Source organism: Alligator sinensis, unplaced genomic scaffold (assembly GCF_000455745.1).
Source record: "Alligator sinensis unplaced genomic scaffold, ASM45574v1 scaffold94_1, whole genome shotgun sequence".
In the NCBI taxonomy this organism is placed as follows: Eukaryota; Metazoa; Chordata; order Crocodylia; family Alligatoridae; genus Alligator; species Alligator sinensis.
The window spans coordinates 765,766-786,118 of NW_005842073.1; the positions used below are offsets into that span (position 1 = coordinate 765,766).

The 20,353-nt window shown below is 39.4% G+C and overlaps 1 protein-coding gene across 1 annotated transcript in view; it reads left to right on the forward strand.

Moving 5' to 3' along the window:
- WAPL (WAPL cohesin release factor) overlaps positions 1 to 20,353 on the forward strand; it is a 131,190-nt gene that overhangs the window by 91,228 nt on the left and 19,609 nt on the right. The window contains exons 4-8 of the mRNA XM_025204240.1: positions 8,578 to 8,673; positions 12,541 to 12,693; positions 12,936 to 13,072; positions 15,003 to 15,114; positions 18,339 to 18,566. Coding sequence (XP_025060025.1) covers positions 8,578 to 8,673; positions 12,541 to 12,693; positions 12,936 to 13,072; positions 15,003 to 15,114; positions 18,339 to 18,566 — 726 coding nt within the window. The remainder of the gene's footprint in view (positions 1 to 8,577; positions 8,674 to 12,540; positions 12,694 to 12,935; positions 13,073 to 15,002; positions 15,115 to 18,338; positions 18,567 to 20,353) is intronic.

Below are 20,353 nucleotides of genomic sequence, written 5' to 3' on the forward strand. Positions count from 1 at the left end.
GCCCGCAGCCTGTGAGGCTCTGGCTCCAGCTCCTGGCTGCCTTCCACCCTCTTGGCCCCCTGTGTTGGTCAGGTAGAGTGGATGAAAAGCAGCTGGGAGCTGGAGCTAGAGCCCCACGTGCTGGGGCAGGAGCAGCCTCGCTAAAGGTTCCACCCAACCTGGAGTGGTGCAGCAGGAGCAGGATGAGGAGCCACTACTGGAGGCGAGGGGAGCGGAACAGCACCCAGGCATCTGCAGGCACACCAGGACCAATCCTGTGGGTAAGCTGTGGATGTGGACTGGAGCACAGTGTGGGTTGCCTCCAGGAAGAGCTCAGCCCCATGCAGAGTTCTGCGGACCATGCTGCCCAGGCCAGCTCTGCATGTGCCCCATGCCCCCTTCTTCCCTTCCTCATCTGTGGCTGGCTCCCAGGACCTAGAGCCCAGGCAGCCCCACAAACCTGCCCCACAGGGCAGGGATGTGCAGAGAGTGGAATGCAGCTCTGCTCTGGGCCCTGGCCCTGCATTGTCATTGGTCCACAACCCCACCTTGTGAGGTCTCACCCGCCTGTCCTGCTCCCAAACACCGCTCCCCTCCTGCCTGCACCATCCTTCATAGGGAGCTTTGGAGAGTTGCTGTGGGAGGATGGAGGAAGTTGGGGGTTGACCCAGCCAGCTAGCCACAACTCATCAAAACTCCCTATGTGGCCCCCAGGCCCGAATAATTGCCCACCCCTGTTTTACCTCCTGCACAGCTGTTATGCTTCTGGTGTCACAGATGAGAAGTCAATGCTGAATGCAGAATTCAGCTAAAAAATTCTTTTTTAATCTACAGCCGCATATTAAATGAGAAAAGGGAAAAAGAATACATGACTAAATTGATACACCCCAAGATTCTTTTTTTGAAAGACTTCTTCCCATTGAGTTCTTGTGCTCATTCACAGCTCTGGAAGCTTCCTGGCCTGAGGATTTATAGCCAGCAAATGGGGATGCAAGGTATACATGTAGTCATGTTCTTTGAACTTTCATTAAGTTTTATAAACTAAATGTGCTGGCTTTTTCAGTCCCTAACATTGGAGGAAGAGGGATGTACCATACTATGCTAGCCCAATAGTTGATTTAAAAAAAAAAAAAAAAGACTCCTACCTTGTCATTTGTCCTCTGTATTCCTTCCTACTGACACACAGTTACTTGACCTTAAGGATAATGCAAAGTGAGCATTTTCTCTGCGAAACAAATTTTCTGGTAAGGTAATTTCCGTATAACTCTTCCTTCTAAAAAGAAGGTCTATAGATCCAAACCATCCAACCCAGAGGATTATAAAATGGTCACGCTTTCCTTAAGCCTCTTTGCGGGCTCACCACAAACGCATGTCCTGTCATTTGTAGTCAGGGGATCTCTCTCATATGTATCTCTTATTCTGATAACCTGTTTGCTAAACTTCAAAGGATTAGGTTCTAAGAATCAGTAAGGAACTGATTTGACTGAGTTGGTTGCCTTTCTTTCCCCTCTCTGAGGAGTGCCTATTTCTACCCCTATTTGGCTTTGGGTAGATCTCCCTGCTGACATGCCAATCGGGATGAAGTGTCACAATGTTAAGTATTTGCTCTTTCTGGATGAGAATTAAGGACATGTTGAAAGTTGGTGAAGTTTTACAACTCTTTCTGCTTGAAAAGTAGAGATTTTGTTGCTTCTTAAATTCTTTTTATTTACATGTATTTATCTTTTAATATAGGGGCAAATCCTGCCCATCCAACTTCTTTGTCTCCATAATACACCAATGCATGTATATACATTAGATGCCTGAGGAATGGTGGAGGGAGTCACCCACTTGCATGTGCAGGGGATGTGATAATAGGCCCTCATCAATCAAGCATCTGAAGAAGTATTGTTTTTTCTTAGGGCAGTTGGTGAGCTGAGTACTAAAACCAGTGTTTTCCCCCACAAGGAAGCTGCTTTTTATTACTCTTGGCTGTGGTAGTAAATAATTCAGAAACTATTCACTGCTAGTGTAGATCAGATTTAAAACAAAATTGGGCTCCTATTTTTCCATGTTTTTTTAGACAGTAACTACCGGTTTTTGGCAGAACAGGCAGAAGGCCTTGGTTTGCAGGCAGTATCCCCAGATAAAAATACTCTGGGCCTGTTCTTCCAAAGACTGGTTTACATCCATTACTTTGATCAAATAAGTTTTACTGATGCTGATGGACTGCTCATAGGAGTAATAATACCCATGTTTATCCATTATGAGTCTGTAGCTTAAGTGACCTGACCAAAAAACACATTAAGTCTTGAGTCACAATAGAAATTAAACCTGGGATTTCGAACTCCTGGTTCAGTGCCTAACTACCTAACTGTCCTTCATGCTGTTTTTTCAAGTAACTTTGCTTATTCCATGTTCCAAATGATACAGAAACTTGCGCATTTTAAGTGTGAACTTGTTTTAGGTTAGTTCTATGGCTCTAGTTAAATTATTAGCTTATTTCTTGAATGTTGTTGATTGAAGAATGTACTAGCAATGCACAATAGAATTGATTATCTTTCTCTAAATTTATTTAATGTGCTGCAGGTTTTTATTATGTTCCTGGCTGGTCAGATTAAATTGCGCAAAAATAAGTGCTTAATTTTCTGTTCATTGTCATGTCGGGTTTTTGTGACGTTGCAATTTTTAAGGAAGCCTAAACTTTCTATGGAAGGCTTTAGCCATTTAAGCCCTTATTTAAACGCTGGAGTTTATTTGTGTGTCATTTTGTTGCTGTTAAAATAAAATTTGCCATAATATATGTCTAAATTTTTTTTCATGAAATTTGTGAATGTCAGTTATTTATATGGCACCTCAGTGAATCCTTATGGATGCAAAAGACAGTTCGAGTACTTCTGTAAGGCTGCAAAGGTTTAAAATCTACTAACACTTAATCTGTTAATCTAAAAAATTGGAGTGATTATATCTTAAAACAAATTCTGTACATGTATTTGACAAATGACTAAGTGTACATAACTTCTGAGGCAACGCTGTGTACACTTAGTATATGAAGATTTATACTAATGTTAAATATGACATGTATGCTGGCATGTTTGGAGCTCAGCACCATCATTCAGTCAATCCACTGGAAAAGTCAACAAACTTTTCAAAAAATGTTTCACTTTTTAGCCATATTTGGAAGACATACATTAGGGCAGTTACAAATATGTTTTTCTATTTGCCAAAACCCTTTTCAGTGAATTACAAAGATCTATAGAACAATAAAAATATTTTTCCTGTTCAGCAGCAGGAGCACATGGCAAAACAAGATATGCTACTTCATCAGAGTCCTAACTCTTTGTGTGCAGGACCTATTGGTACCTATACAGAAAGTGCAGACTTAAAAAGCTTATGAAGAACATCCTGTACATTTGAGAGGCTTTCATTTAGGAAGTTGTTTCCTGATGCCAGCTCATTAATTATACACTCACCAGGACAGATGCTCTACAAACAGGACAAAAGTTTAACCATTCTTTTTCCTGCAGTTGAAAGAGCTAAAATACTATGTTGTAAATGGTTATTTTTGTCCTAATTTTTTTAAAAAATGCATTATACTTTGGCTGACAGGGAAGATTGCTGGGTGATGACTGGTGTTTTGACTCCAGTGAGGAATCAAGTCAGGGTCTGACAGACAAAATGCTTTCTGAACTGTCAGATACTTATCATCTAGTTGAGAGAGACTGGCACTAATCCAGCTGTCTCCTTTACCAACTGTCTCTGACAATGAAAGTGTGACACGTTGGTGGTCAGATCTGGCAGTTGGTGTCAGGAAGCTGCTTGTTCTACACCATGCTCCTTTCCATGTCCTGGCTGCATTCCTAACAAATGGTGTGACCAACACTGAACTGAAGGGTTTGGGACTTTTGTCTAGGAACTATTTGTCAAGATTGGCAAGGTGTTCTCTGTAGTTAGCTATTGACCTTTGACTTTCTGATCCATTCAGTCATCTGTTAGCTTATATCCTACACAGACTTTGTATTTGTGCGCTTTGTAATGATTCGTTTATTTAGAAAAGAGTAAAATTGTCTTTGGGAGACTGGAAGGATGTCAGTTTAAGGTTTTGGAGAGCAGTATGCATCTCTTCATAGCTAAAGCTAGTTTTAAATAACAAGAAGAACTTCCCTTGAGCTTTGTTCTATTTCATTTTTTAAAGTATTATAGGTTCAGGTAAAGCCATTTGGTAATAAGATGTTTTTGTAGGGATACCTGATTTAAAACATGCCCTAAAGAAACCCAGGAGGGAGCCATTTTCACATATTTATAGGTTGCGTGATCATTTTCTCTTATTCTCTGATCAAAAGATCTAAGAAAGGCAGACCATAGTTAAATTCACTGGCAACTATGAAACTTTGTTCCAAGTGAAAATACCTATTATCTGAGCGTATTCCTTATAGAAGAACAATCCATATTTTATTCCAATTCCTCACTCTTCTGTGAGGACAGAACTTAAGGAATGAAGTTCACAACCCATGTCAAAGCAGACATTTTCTAAGTTTACAGTTAAGAATAGTCTGAGGAGCCTATTTAGGTTTTCTACTCTGTGATATTTAACCATTCTCAGTACTGTCTAGAGCGCATGCCCTCTTCCTTGGTTATGCAGAAAAGACAGTGTATAGGTGATGCACAAAGCAACAGGGAACAGTATTGACCTCTTCCTGAGTAACAGTCTTCACTGTTGGCTTGCTCATTGCTTTGTCTGTGGCTTCTGAACGTGCTGAATCTGCTTCATCCTAAGAGAATCTGCCAAAAAAATGCTTCCCCGCTATGTGTCTGCAGTCTTGGGTAGATCAGGAGTCCTATCCCAAGTAGCTTCAAAATACTTACAGATTTTTCCAGGAGCTTTTAAAATGTTCATGTTGAAGAACATGTCCTGTATTTAACATGATATCTTGTCTACAACTTATTCACGACTTTCCCTGGGAAATCTCAGTTTTATCCTCCTTACTATAATGGTCCCTCTCCTTTTTGAAGTTTCTAAGAAGCAGTATTTGCCAGCTCTTCAAAAGAGTTCTAATATGGGTAGAGCTTCCTGAGAGTAAACGGGAAGGAAAGCAAGAGGGAATGAATTAACAGGTGGGATGCAGAGAGGAACATGCAACTTGAGCAGTTTGGGCTGGCAAGAGAGGAGCACTGAGGAATTTGGAGTAAACAGCCATCAAAAAGAGAGAGTATTTTATATAGTGTGATGACTCCACTAGAGGTTGTGTAGGAGAATCACTATCTCTGCACTGACTTCCAATATATTGTCTCCAGAAACAGTTGCTTTATTTTCTCACATAGAACATGCCCCAGAATGAGGTGGGCACCTTGTTTTTGAAAGGCAGAATGAATGGAAAAAAAATAAATCTTTCCTTGTATTTAGTAACTGAGAAGCAGCAGCTAGGAAGCAGTGCCTGATCTGGGGTTGTCAACTGGGGTATGCTCGGGTGGGCAGGGATAGAGCTGCAGCGTAGGCGCCACCTGCTTGGTCGGATGCGGGGAAAGCTTGTACGCGGCGGCTGCTGTCGATCCTCATTCAGCTGCGTGTTTCCCCCTCCCTCCACCACCACCTTCATGTCTGGCGGCCGGGGGTACACTGATCCAAAAAGGTTAAGCCCCTGATATATTATGTACTCAGTTTTTTGGAAAAAGTGTCTTATGCAATAAAAAACAGTATTTCTTCTTTCTTGCCCCTCTTCCTTCTTCATTTCTTCAGAGGTCCTGTGCTTTTTGAGACAAGCTGCAACTGGAGGCCTGGCATCAGTCCATTCTGATAATTATTTTGGGTAAAAGACAAATAGTGTCACCTAATGATTTTGATAATTGACTAGTTACAGTAGTTCTGAGATTCCGGTGGCATGGTGTGTGGCTCTTGAAGCATTGTTAAATGGCTCAAATGATTGGGAATCATGATGGTTTTTCTGTTTGTTTCATTGACTGTAATGAGATGTGTACCTGAAATGCTATCACTATTAGGTCATCTTCATGAGTATCATTGGTATTTATTGCACTAAAATATTTACTCAATTAATATTTACCTTCAGTATGTTTCGTAGAGGCAGCAGTCATGGAAAAAAAGTGCGCTCCCATTTTTATTTTCTGTGTGTGCATGCTTATAAAACTCTGTCCCTCTTCACCCATAGCAGAAATAGAATGTATATTATGGTGAACTTTATACATTAGTCAAAAGAATTGATAGAGTAATGCAAGGAGCTTTAATAATTTTGGTTGTTTTAAGAGTACTGACTCAAAGCTGGTTTTTGCATGAGAAAATCTGAGGATTGGCCTAGGTCAGTGGTTTTCAACCTTTAAACTTGAGGCATCCCTCATGAGACTTGGGGCATCCTCTTGGAAAATGCCAGCTCTTAGCTTTCAGTTGTTTTTTTTTTTACTGTGGAAACATAATACAGCGATTTTTTTTCTGTTGCAAAGAACTCAGAAAAGCCACAGCAGGTCAGAATGTTTTTAACACCATGGATTCCTATTTGAAATCTCTGGGTTAATCTTGTGAATTATGTTTGCACATCAATGCTAACATTGCATGGCACCCTGGAGAGGATCTCAAAGCACAGCACAATGCTGTGGATCCCTGTTTGAAAATCACTGGTGTGGGTTCTCACAGTAATAGAGAATGACGGACCCTTGTCACGATGCCAGACCTCAGCCAAGACGTGTGTACACAGCTTTCTGATATCATGATTTGGAGCTTCACATAGCCTTAAGTTGAAGCTTGAAAATCATTTTATCTTTTGAGTAGAAACATTTTTTCTTAAAGCTGTTAGTTCTAAGTGCAAAACTCCTACATGAAGATTATTAAACTAAAACTTTTGAACACCTTGAGCTAGTCTTTGTAGTACATTTTAAATGAGACGGCAGCTTGGAATTGGTACTGTTTAGCACCCAGAATGTTGACTCTTAAACATCATTTCACCACTGGATTCAGATACTGGTATTATAATCCCAATTTTTTTTTACTTTTTGCGACAGCAACCTCACCACCAACCAAAGGATAGGTTACTGTTAGCTGAAAAGAACTTTAGAGTGAAAAACTCACACCATATACTCTGGCAGGACATTTTAACCTATGTATGGCACGAAGGTTTCATTTTCAAACTTCCAAGTGATATTTTCTTTTCTTTATATTGATTGAAAATTGGTTTGTCTCCCCACAAAAAATAGTTGAGAGTGACCAGCAAGAATTATTTGAATATTGCTTTATATATTTGTGATGACTTCTTTATCTCTAGTAGTTGCATGATGTAGATGGGTTTTTTTAATGACAGATACAGCTGTTTAAATCTTGTGTGTATTTTTGTATGTGTTAAATAAATTAACATGAGTTAAAATGTCTAGTTTCTTTGCATTTTTTATTAATGGTTGGCCTATGTCTTAAGGTCTATTATGTTATCTATTTCATTTTGATTTTTCTCTACTGTGTACGTACCATGGTGATAAATTGTCCCTTGTATCTTGGACAATATTTTTGTCTGCAAATAGCAACTACTTTTCTTGTTTTGCCAGCCCTTTCAGCATGATTCATGTCACTGGCTCCTATTTTTCTACTGTTTTTGCATCTATGAATGGCAGGGTGTGCTGCATCAGGATATGTCGAGTGCCAGCTCTTGCAATTTCTGCTTTGAAGCTTTTGGAGGTTAGAGATTAAGCGTATGACCCATAGTTCATGCCATTTGCAGATGATCTTTGAAAGTGACAGCCTTATACATTTTTTGAAATCCCTGGTATTAGTTCTGCTTCTGCATACTACCCCATAGAACCTGCCCTCCACAAAAAATCCTAGAATATGATATTCTTCACCATTTCCATTGAGGCATGGATCCAGTTTCAAGCAGCTTTTTTTTGTGGGAATATCTACAATAAGCAGTATGGTGAAAAGAGAGGGTAGAGATATGTCCAATTTTCTCACTAGAAAAATATCGGATAATATGTGCATAGTCCTGGGATGGAAAAAAAAGGCTCTGCACTTACCGGAGCATGCACTTATCCAAACTTAATCTAAACAAGTTCATAGGACTATCAGTGCTGTGGTATTTGCAGCCCCAAAACTGACTAACTCCCTTCATTTTAAAGGCTTGTAATAACAGTTGTCCTGAAACTACTAAAAACCTTGAACATGAGGAGAGCTAGTTAGCATGAAGGCTGCTATGCTAATGCCATAGCACTGGAGGTGCTGTGTGCTTAATAAGTAGTACTTATAGTTCATTTACACAAGTACCAAATCCATAGACATAAACATTTGAAAACTTGTTGCACGTACGTTTATAGTATGTACCCAGTCCAGTGTCAATATGCATCCTACATCCTATACATAAAACCTTACTTCAAGCACTTGCTGCTGTTCTTCCAACTAGATTGTTCAGGGGCTGCATCAAGTTTAAACCATGAATTGAAACAGAACTTAATGGATTGTTTGTGATGTTACTATGGGAATATGAAAAGTAGAGAAATTAACTGATCTGTTTAAAAAAAACTTAAGTATAAAATGTTATGAAATTAAATTCCTTTTTGCTTGTAAAACATACACTGGCAAGTGCTACTTTTCAGCTAAGATAAGAAAAAAATCTTTTTTCATCCCTCTAGTCACCAACAAAAGCTGTGTATAATGCTAGACACTGGAACCAGCCAGAGTCAGAGGCTCTCCCAGCACCACCAGTATTGAAAACTCCAAGCATACCAGTAAGTAAACTATTTTTTTTTCTTTTAGCTTTTGTAATTCACCCTGGTCATTTGCCCATAATTTTAAACTCCTGAGCAGGTTAGTGCTCATTTATATGAAACATTCACAAATGCTACAGCAACTCGGAATGAAGTCTAGCTGAATGTTAGAGCCTACAGAAATTTGGTCAGTGAAAACTCTTCAATAAATTCTAAAGGAAAAGCCCACAAGAGTTGGAAGAATTTAGTTCACAATTTCTCCTTTTACTAATATTGTAAATTTACCTCTGCAAACTTTTAAACGTAGCATATGAAGGAACAATTTTAAAGAAGCAATACATTTCCTACTCTGGTAGTGGGATTAATCATTTTGAGATGCAAGAAAATTTAAAATAAAAAGTATTCTGCCACAGTCTGTTCAGTGGGGATTATCTAGCAATTTCCATTAAGCGAAATGGCTTCCCAGACTTGGCAGTTTTCAGTGACCTGGTCAGCAGTTAATAAAAACAGAAACCAGTGGTTTGTGCTGATGCGCAACTGAAAGTTAACTAATTAAGTTAACAGAATTTGATGTTATTTGCAACCTTGTAGCTTCCATTATCTTAGGTATTTTATTTTTATCCTTTTTTTCTACTGTTCTACTCTTGAGACCAGCAAATTTCAGTTTTAAACCTGTCTTAGTTATGCCCAGATCCCTGTTTCAGAATGGCCCCCATCAAATGTTTACATTTATAAGAATTTATGATAATTTACTTCCATCACTGTTGGGCAGCAAGGAAGTTTTCCAAACCATTGCTTTAAGAACACCCAACATAGTTGGATTCAAATACGTACGAAATCTGTTTTTCTTGATGTAATGTTTATAAAGCACCATGGTAATACTGGTAGCCCATGATAGCACAACAAAATCAGCCTCCAAATCAGCTACTCAAACAGCAGTAATACAAAAAACAGTTCTGTTGTTTGTAGCTGCCTTTATACATACAAAATCTTGGAGGCCTTCCATTTTGCTCATTCTTAAGTCTAGTCTTTCCAGGATAGACACAGTTATTTAAAAAAAAAAATGAACAAATTATTTCAGCCTCCTAACTTTCATAGTTGGGGTTCTGTACATCAGATTATCTCTTCAAGAATATGGTGGAAGTTTAGTTATTAACATTTATGGTAAACAGGAAATAATTTTTCCCTGCATGGAGTTTTGAGTCTGAATCGTTTGATAAGAGAATGTGTTCTCAAATGTGTTCTCAACAGCAAAATTCATAGCTTTATTTTACAGTTTATAAAAGTAATTGTGGGATTCACACTTGGCCCAAAAGTTGAGACATGATTCCTAGACCAAACAAATCTGCCTCCTTAACTTTTGTAATTGCAAGAAATGCCAGTATAGAAATTTTCTTTATAGAGTGATGATGAGAAATGTTTGCCCCAAGATCTGTATTCCAGGTGTTCTGACTCCCTAGCTAGAGAGCATTTCTCCAAACTTAACACGGATATACTCTCAAGGGAAACCTACTAATATCAAAACAGAATCAGATTTTCAGGCTTAGCTAGAAATTCCTAATTTAAACTGCTAAATGACAGGCATCAAATCTTCCAGTATGTTATCACATGGAAACGTTATAGTTTCATAGATTTCATAGACATTAGGGCTGGAAGGGACCTCGGAAGATCATCGAGTCCAGCCCCCCGCCCAAAGGGCAGGAAGTCAGCTGGAGTCATAGGATCCCAGCAAGATAAGCATCCAGTTTCATCTTGAAGGTGTTCAATGAAGGCGCTTGAACCACCTCCGGTGGCAGTCTGTTCCAGACCTTGGGGGCTCGGACAGTAAAGAAATTCTTCCTTATGTCCAGCCTGAAACGATCTTGAAGTAGTTTGTGACCATTCGACCTCGTCATCCCTTGGGGCGCTCTGGTGAACAAACGTTCCCCCAGATACTGGTGGTCACCCCTGATAAACTTGTAGGTATCCATCAGATCACCCCTGAGCCTGCGCTTTTTCAGGCTAAAGAGCCCCAGGGCTCTCAGCCTGTCATCGTAGGGTCTGCTTCCCTGATCTCTGATCATGCGCGTGGCTCTTCTCTGGACTCTCTCAAGCTTCTCCACATCCTTTTTGAATTGTGGAACCCAAAACTGGACACGGTACTCCAGCGGCACAGTTGACCCTATGCCGCTAGGGTCTGAATGTTAACTGATATCAACAAGTTACAGTGATGTGGATAGAAAGTAAAAAATTACAGTTCCTGTACATGTGCGGGGAGGCTGGTCCGGCAGACTGTAATTACAACGCATCAGAGCAGGCTCAATTTTAATCTAGTCTCCTGGAGCATGCTAATTAGCATGCTCCAGCAGCCTCTGTCTCATGTATCAGCAACCCTGTGCTTCAAAATGGTGGTGGTGGGGCTTAACTAAAATTCGTTGAACGAGCTTTAGTTAAGTGCCCCTGCCAGCATTTTGAAGTGTAGGGACACTGATGCATGAGATGCTGTGGGCGCTTTAATTGGAGCAGATAGCTGCTCTCATTAAAGCACCCCCATCCCCAGAACGTGTTAAAACCCCCTTAGTTGTCCAGTTGAGAGGCTTTAGTGGTTGTTCTAATGCTGTATGTACTAACATACAGCAACAGAAACCATCCTTTGACACTTGTGGCGTTCATGCACATTCATGCCCTGTGTTTAGTATGATGAAAAATATTGGGCTTGGGAGAGTTTGGTTTAATAGATGCTTTAGAGTGTAAATTCATGGTATTGCTTTAAAATTGAGGTCATGGATGAGTAGATGAACATTGTATTTGCATTTAATGCAAGACATTTGGAGGGGTAACTGCCTGTCTCTTGCCCCTAGAAGGTCTGTTTCCCATCTTGTTACTTCTTTGTTAGTGAACAGGAACAGGATCTGACAGAAGCAGCCTGAAAACAGGCTGATGATGCCATTGAAAGTAGTATCTAAGACAAGACTAGGCAAAGTGAGTTCTGTAACATCCAACTTCTGAGGCAACCAGGATGCTGAGAATCCATCAGCTGCAATGAACCCAGTACTGCGTTATCTACAGCCTCTAACTTTGCATATAGGGAGATAGCTTTGTTATAGTGAATTTTCCCTCACCTTCCCTGTCCCATAATGGACATGGGCGTCCCATGGGACGTGTGAATTTTGCAAAACGTATGTGTAAAACATCAGTACAGTGAATAAACCTAAAGCTAGTGTAGGAAAAATGCCATTAGTTTTGTATCATAAATCTGATGCAATTTCTGCAGTGCCCTATATCCCATCCTTTCTTGCAGGTACTCCATAGTGCTGGGATAAAGTGCTAGATAGCTTTTACTACAGACAAAACACATTTTAAGGTAGAAGTAGCTTCCTGTAACTGCAGCCACTACTTGAGTGCCAAGTGGTGATAACAGTAGACTGTGTATTTTCAGTTGCAGCTGTGTTGGGACAAAGACCAAACTTTCTCATATGAGAGCTATCGGAAGGTCTGCCAAAAATTGCCTATAGCAGCCTGCTCCAGTCAGTGGGCAAGACTGCAACAAAAACACTTGACATTCGTTTCAGGACCAAACTTTGTTATATGTACGCTGATGCTCAGTTAGTCAAAAGATGCAAAAGATTCTACGTGCTCTTTTAATTGTAAAGCCTACCCAGAGCCTGCCCCTCTAACATTTTTTTTTTTAATTTGAAGACGTTACAAACACTGGCATGTTACAAAACTTTAAGAAATAAGTGCATTCACCAGTTAATGTAGATATATCTTGTGGGTGTTGAGGCAAGGGCTAAGCACACCCAAAATGTGAGTTTGACAAATGCACGCCCTGTTCTGTTTCCTTCTGTATTTTAGTATATGTTTGCATACTGAAAACATCTGCCCATTTTAGCACTTTCTTATTAATAGGTAAGGCTATCTTCAAAGGAGGCAATTCATAAAGATGATGGAGTTTTTAAGGCTCCTGCACCACCTCCCAAAGTGATAAAAACTGTGACAATACCTACTCAGCCCTATCAAGAGATAGTAACTGCATTGAAATGTAGGAAAGAAGACAAAGAAGTAAGTATTTTCAATAACTTTTTAAGATAAAGAATTGATCATTATAAAAATTGAAGGAAAATATCAAAATGCACTTTAGCTTTCCATATTAAAATGAATGGTTTGTCTGATACATTCAGTGTATTGACTCTTAAATGTTCTTTTTAAAAAGAAGAAACCTGAACAAATGTTTACCTTTTGTTAACATCTTAATTAATCCTAAGAACAACTTACCCAGTTAAAAATGTCCTTGTCTTTTCCAGTTATACACTGTTGTTCAGCATGTAAAGCACTTCAATGATGTAGTGGAATTTGGCGAAAATCAAGAGTTCACAGATGATATTGAATATTTGCTAAGTGGACTGAAGAGCAATCAGCCCCTAAACACACGTTGCCTTAGGTAAGATGTTTGACATAAAATAGTTTGTTTTACACCCTTTTATTTATCCAGGATAGTGTGTGTTAAATAAACATACAAGCGCTTAACTGAAAGCTATGTTGTCTGATGCAAAAAGTCTGAAACCATTGAAGACAAGACTATATACAATATGTTATAGATGCAGGTAGCTGCTATGAAAGATGGTATAGGATTTTGCATCCTGATATTATGCCCCAAAATTTTCTATTAGACTTCTTTCATCATAGCATCCTTCCTGAGTTTGGGTATGACTGAAGAGAGAGAATATCCCAAACAGTTGCAGTTTGTGATAATAATATTAATATCTTTGTAATGAGGTGTCATTCACTCTGACACCAATTGTGTTTCATCTTAAGAAACATGATTAGCACTGACCAATGCAATTTATGTAGTGCTGGTATTAACTAGCAAGTCTTACTAGGGTTCTAGAAATTGTAAGACATGACTTCAGTTGGTGTTTCACTAAATTTTGCTAGATTTGCAAACGCAAGTATTCTTTAGACCAGCAGTTGTCAACTGGGGCTACACATACCCCCGGCCCTAGGGGTATGCATGGGCAGGCAGGGACAGAGCGCCGCCACCCACCACCCTGGCTTGCCACCTCTCAGGAGCAGGGCTGGGAGGGAGGAGGACAGTGGCACCCCTCTGTGGGTTGCATAGGCGCCGGCCAGCCAGACACGGAGGGAGGAGAGGGAAGTTAGCATGTGGCGGTCACTGCCGCCACCCACCACCCTGCTTTGCTGCTGTTCCACATCCGGCCATGTGCCACCCCACCTCCCCCCACATGCTCCACATCCAGCCGCTGGGGGTACACTTACTGAAAAAAGTTGTAAACCCCTGCTTTAGACAACAAAAAATTAAATTAATTCTTGCCTCTCAAAGATTTAAAGACTCATTTTTTTTAAATACCAGTTACTAATTGTTTATTTCTTTTGTGGACCCTCAGAATTAGCAAGGGAGTGGTTCTGCAGCCATAAAAAATCCCTTTTCTTTCCTGTACTTGTAAAAACTGTAAATACTATAGTTAGAAAAACTTGAATTGCTAGTTAGCAAGTTGGGAGATTTTATTTGGCATCTTGATATGGATCTAAATAGCTATAAAATTTTAAAAGGCAAATTTTAAAACAGCAATTGTTTCTCTTCCCGAGACCTCGAGAAATCACAGTACTGGTTGTTCTAACAATATAAGATGACATATTTCTGCAAGTTAATTTATGCACATGAATATATAAATCAATATAATAACACTTTGTTATTCACATTAAATACAATGATTTTTTTCTTGGCAAGATCTTAAAATACTTTTATTTGGTTTTCTGTTTCTTTGAATTTATTTGAGAAGCTGAATCCAATTTACGCTCAGAATAAAATCAGTTTGTTTGCTGACACAGTTCTAACTTTAAAATGTAAGATGGGAAAGCAGACTCCTTAAAGCAGAGCCAAGTATAGTAGTAAGCATTACAAATTTTAAAGGTATATGCCAAAAGCAACTGAAAACTTTAAATAATCAGAACTATGAAGAGCCATACTTGGTTGCCTGCTTTAAAGTTAAGCTAAAACGGTCATGACCACTCTATGGATTAAATGTTGATAGTTACAGTGGGAACCTGAAGTAAGAGTGGAAACTAGATTACCAGTGTAGTTTCTCCTCTAGTTTAAAAATTTTGCCATAGTATTACAGACTTTCCAGATGCTCCTCTTGCCTCAGTTCAGCCTCTTCACACAACTTCAGGCTCTCTTTTTGTAAGCTGCTCATTGGTCAGGCTTCCTGTCCATCAGTCGGTCATACAAGACATGACTTGGACTGCATATATGAGTCATATTTAGATCAGAGTCTTAAATATGTTTTATTCACACATTCCGTAAGTGTCGCTGCTTTCAAACACACTAACGACATTGTTTGTTTTTCTAGTGTAATCAGCTTGGCGACAAAGTGCGCCATGCCCAGTTTCCGCATGCATTTGAGAGCACATGGCATGGTTGCCATGGTCTTCAAAACACTGGATGACTCCCAGCATCATCAGGTATTCAGATTTCATATGTCTGCAGTATTGGTTAGTTCAAAGTTCTGTTTGGACTAATGTACATAAATAGAGATCATATAATTATAAAAGTGTGTTTTAGTTTTTTTATGATGTTTAGTACACTGGTATAGCATTTTTCTTGAAATAAGTTTATCTTCATAGACACGTGACAGGAAAATTTGAGAGCACCTATCTCTTGCATACACGCAGAGATGCAAATAACAACGCATAACCAAGGGTAGCAAAAGAAATGAGAAGCAATAATTATTCTGAAATGAGCAGTAATTATTCTGAAATGAGTAATAATTATTCTGAAATGAGTTATGTACCCATTTGAGATAGATGATAATAATACCCTTGCTTGAATTTAGGTAAGCTTTTTGAGAAAAGAAAAAAATGATATACGAACTTTCTTGTAAATATTATTAGTGAAATAGTTTTAAAAGGGTAGAAAAGACTTTGCCACAAATGGCAATGTGAATAAAATAAAATTTATAATGTTACTTTCACTACAGTAGCTTTTAATAGTGAGCTAATATAACAGATCTTATTTTCTTACCTTATGAAACAGTAATTGTAATGAATAAATTTTCTTTTAACTAGCAGACACAGCCATATTACTTGTTTTCAATTAATTCTGCCCAAATACCAGTTTTCATATTTGAAAAATGCTTGTTCCATTTCATTTTTTAGAATATGTATACTTAATGCAACTTAATCTTTTTTAATTAACTGTGTCTCTTTAAGCTATGCTGCAAATGCTTTATCATATTAGATTATTAATTTTTAAAACCAGAGCTATTGTTTTCATTAAAACTGTCAGTAGTTAACCACAAAAATGTGTTTTTGTAATGTCTTCTATGCGTGGATAATTTTTAAATAAATTAAAATGTAGTGCTGAACCTTAGAAAATAACCATCTGTTCCCACAAGTTGGAATATAAATAGAACTAGCAAGAGGAGACAGATCTTCTAAGTGGGAGTAACTTGCCTATAACAAGACCTGAAGACTTTTGTCCTGAATCCTCTTATGGAGGTGTCAAACTCAGTATGGCAATCAAATCTCTAAGATCCTCATCTTTTTTATTTTTATCTTCCTCCTCTCCCCAGTACATGCAACCCTCGCCATTTGTGGAGGATGCATTCTTGTATCCTCCGTGAATGGCGAAATCCACAAATAAGGTATTGCGTTCATGAACTCAGTGCCCCCAGCAGCTGGGGGTGGGGCACGGCTCTGGCGGCGGGAGCTGGGCAGCAGCACATGCAGAGCTTCCGAGGAGCTCCTGGAAGTGTATAAAGTGTTTTTAAAATGCAGATTTGGCGTTTGCAAACATTTAAAACCGCGAATGCTGAACCCGCAGATAACGAGGGTTTCCTGTCTTTGTCTTAAAGTCTGTATAGTAATAAAAAGAAAAAAAGTCAGTTTTACAATCCTATATACAGTCTAAATCTCTAATCTATATACAATCTATAACTTCTTTGGCATGGAGGCTAAATGGCAAAAAGACTCTCTGGTGACTCTGATGCACCTTCCTTGGAACGAGATCATGTTCAAAACTCCTGAACGAAAACCTGTCGTTTTGTGTGCATACTTGAGAATAAAATAGTTTTCTAGTAGTATGGTAAACTTTTAAAATAAGCCTTCATTATGGATCAAATCCCTATTAAGATAAAATTAAAGATGTATACAAGACTTGACCAGGCTCCTTAAAAGGGCCACAGAAAGAAGCAAACTATAATCTGCAAGTATAAAATAGCTATCCCTTGATAACTGAAGCTGGGTCCCTCTTAAGTGATCCTGCTATATCTTAAGGTCTTGGAGATTCCTGTTATTTCTCTGCCTATATTTCACCTTCATTGCTTTCTGTATGGTCTCCCTGGTTAGCCTACCACACAGAAATCTTCTTGGACTCTCCTCAAACAGTGTATTGTGGGTATGTGGTCACAGAAACTTCCAGCTCCTTTCATTGACCCTACTTGCTCTTTTCACCCACACCTCCATTCCAGCACACAGGGGACTAGGGATTTGAATGGAAGGCCATCTGAGGGGGTGAGTAAATAGAAGAACGGACTGATTGATGCTCTTGAATGAGAAGAAATATGATAGTGTAATGAATAGGCAGAAACAGTAAGGAATAGCAAGAAGGTTTATGAAGTTTGGGGCTAACTGTCTTAATTCTAACTTCAGCATGCAAGCAAAAAAATTACCTCTGTGTGGTGGTGTGAAGGCAGCCTCCTTGATGACCTTTCTAAGGTCTGTGTCCTAGCAGAGGAGCCCCTAACTTGAGCATCTTCCACCATTAACCTTGTGTAGGTCCCCCTGCCTTTTTCCCCCCTGCATCATAGGCTTCCTAATGCTGTGTTTTCTCTTCTCCAGATGTCAGCATCTTTTTTTGATGTTTTCTGGAAGTTGGTTGTTTGTTTGTTTTTTCAGCAGAGCCCCAAGCTCCGTGAGGCTCATTACTGGAAGCTGAAGCTTTACTAGATAGATGGCTGCCTCCATTATTTTTGTAGTGCTAACATTTTTTGGATGTAGGAATGGACAGCCACATGTTCAGAGTCCCCTGCCTGGAATGCAGTAAAGGCATACTCTCCAACCAAGGGGTGACAGAGGACTTCTCCATATCTGGGGGAGCTTACCAACAGACTCATGTTGTATATGAAATTCTAGCTGGTCTTGGGCTCCAGGGAGCCCTTTCAAAAGTGCCATTGCTTTAATAGGGTGGTGTTCCAGCACCAGTAGCCCTTTAAAATTCCTGGGATGCATGCAGCCCCTCTGTTTTATCCCAGGTAGCAGGGGGGACAGGCCTCCCTGCAAGCCTCCAGTGCTGGCAGAGATTGATTGGGATTGGGATCTCCACCCTCATCAGCTATGCCCCCTTGCTTGCAGTTCTGTGCTCATGGCTTCCTTAGTGTAATGTTTGAAGGCTCTACTGCTCTAGCTGTGTTTTATAAAATGAATTAAATGATCTATATTTTGTCTGCAATGGTAAGTGATTAGGGTATTAATAGTTTTGCCAGAAAGACCATGTTAAAAATACCAATAATTTTATCTAAAATAGGTTACATTGATCTAGCTCTTAGATCTATATGCTTGGATGCAATGGTGCATCTCCCCTGAATGATTAGCTTGTGTCTGTTTAAAAATTGTTCTTGTTTTCAGTATATGTGGTTTGCCTAGCACAAGTGTTTGCTAACATTTGCATTTTTGGTTTTTTTTTCCAGAATTTATCTCTTTGTACAGCAGCTCTAATGTACATTCTGAGCAGAGATCGTTTGAACATGGATTTAGATCGGGCTAGTTTAGATCTGATGATTCGACTTTTAGAGTTAGAGCAAGATGCTTCTTCTGCCAAGCTGCTGAATGAAAAAGATATGAACAAAATTAAGGAAAAAATTCGGAGGCTTTGTGAAACTGTTCACAACAAACATCTTGACTTAGAAAACATCACAGTAAGTATTGTGATTTGTGGTGGTGTTGTTCGAACTGTCTGTTCTTTAAAACTAATTTAAACTGGAATGTTTAGTAATATCTAGTAGCTTCAGCTGTCTTTCAGTTATTAGTGTAACAAAGTGTATGCCTGGTGTCCCTTGAATTGATCTGTTGGGAACCAAAAGTAGTGAGAAATTGTCTGCATTTTTTTCTAAAAATCTTGCCTGTACTGCAGATCTCTTACTTTTCTAATTTCTAAATTCTTTTGGACAAGAAAGATATTCTTGCAAACTGTATCTGTATTCCATGATACGTAATTTAGTATTTAGTGGTCTTAGTATAGCTAGTAATCGAATAGTAATTAAACAAAAGAAATAACATTTACATTTAGTTTTGCTGTCAAAACTTGGTTTAATTGCTGGGTTATTTCTGTGCCCCTTGAACTATGGTTTAAGATAAATGTGCTAAATCTACAGGCATTATTTGTATAATGCCTGATGTGATGAGGAGGGAACCTGGTTTTATGTGTTTAAAAATCCCAAATCCTTTGATTTAAAAAAAAAAAAAAAAAAACCAATTCCACATTTTTTCACAATTAAAATGAATGCCACTATATATTACCAAATTTGCCCATTACTTTGGGGTGTGCTCATTTATTAGGGATAGTTTCTAGGGTCTTGGTGATTCTGTCAGTGTGCTGCTTGTGTTACTATACGGAGCTGTATTTCTCCCTTCTGCAAGCCCTCACCCCCCAATGGAGCTATCTTGCAGGACTCCATCTCAATGGGACTGGGTTCCTCCAGTCACCAAATCAGTCATACACACAAACACACACAAATTAATGTGACACGCCTGACCTGGCCGGGCTGATCAGCATGGACAGGCTGACACCCTCATATGCCAAGAATCAGTTCATCAGAGCAACAATAAAATGCAGTCAGACACAAGCACACAGGTAAACAGAATCCCTCTGAATCCTGCTAGGTGTCCAGCTGACACCCTCATGGGCCAGCATTCAGTTCATAAGGGCACGTCTGAGTCAAACTGGGTCAATCAGCCTGTACAAGCTGATCCCCTTATGTGTTTCAAACTCAGCACGTCCCAATCTTTGGCCTCTTGATGAGCAGACCCCACAATAATTTGGGCTTCACAGGGATCTTTAGCATAGGTAAAAGAAGCGTTGCTGCAGAGCACGGGAGGAAAGAGAAGCAGAGAAGGAAAAATATACCCAATTACTACCAGTTTGACTATAAAAGTTATTTATTGCTAAGCATATGAAATATATAATAGTACTAGTAGTAATAGACATGCAAAAGAAAAACAAACACCAACAATGACAATACTACCCTGGTTTCACTAAGTATTTGGGGAAACTTAGCTCAAGCTTAACTGATACAGTTCAGGTTCAGAAGTTTATGCCTAGAAAGAAGACAGAGAACGCTGGGATCTCACCTAGTCCACGGTACTCAGGCTGCAAAGCTGACAGGCACAGTCCGTAGCACAATCCTTGAAGAGAGAGATGATCTGTTCTTCCAGCGTCCCAAGAACGACAGGGGATGGTGTCAGCACAGGGGTTTTCTTCTTCTCCTTCTTTCCTCCTGCTTCTACTTCTTTTCCTTCCTTTTCCTCTTCTAGCAGCACACACACTTACAGATTTTTATACCCTCAGTCATACCCCCTCTGACTCGGTCTCTTGCCTCAGCATTCCCTAACCCGGCAACTGAGTTTTAGTCAATCAAGTTTAAATAGGCCTCCCATAGTGGGACCGGGGAATGTACGGCCCGAGAGGCCTATTAAACTTAGAGCT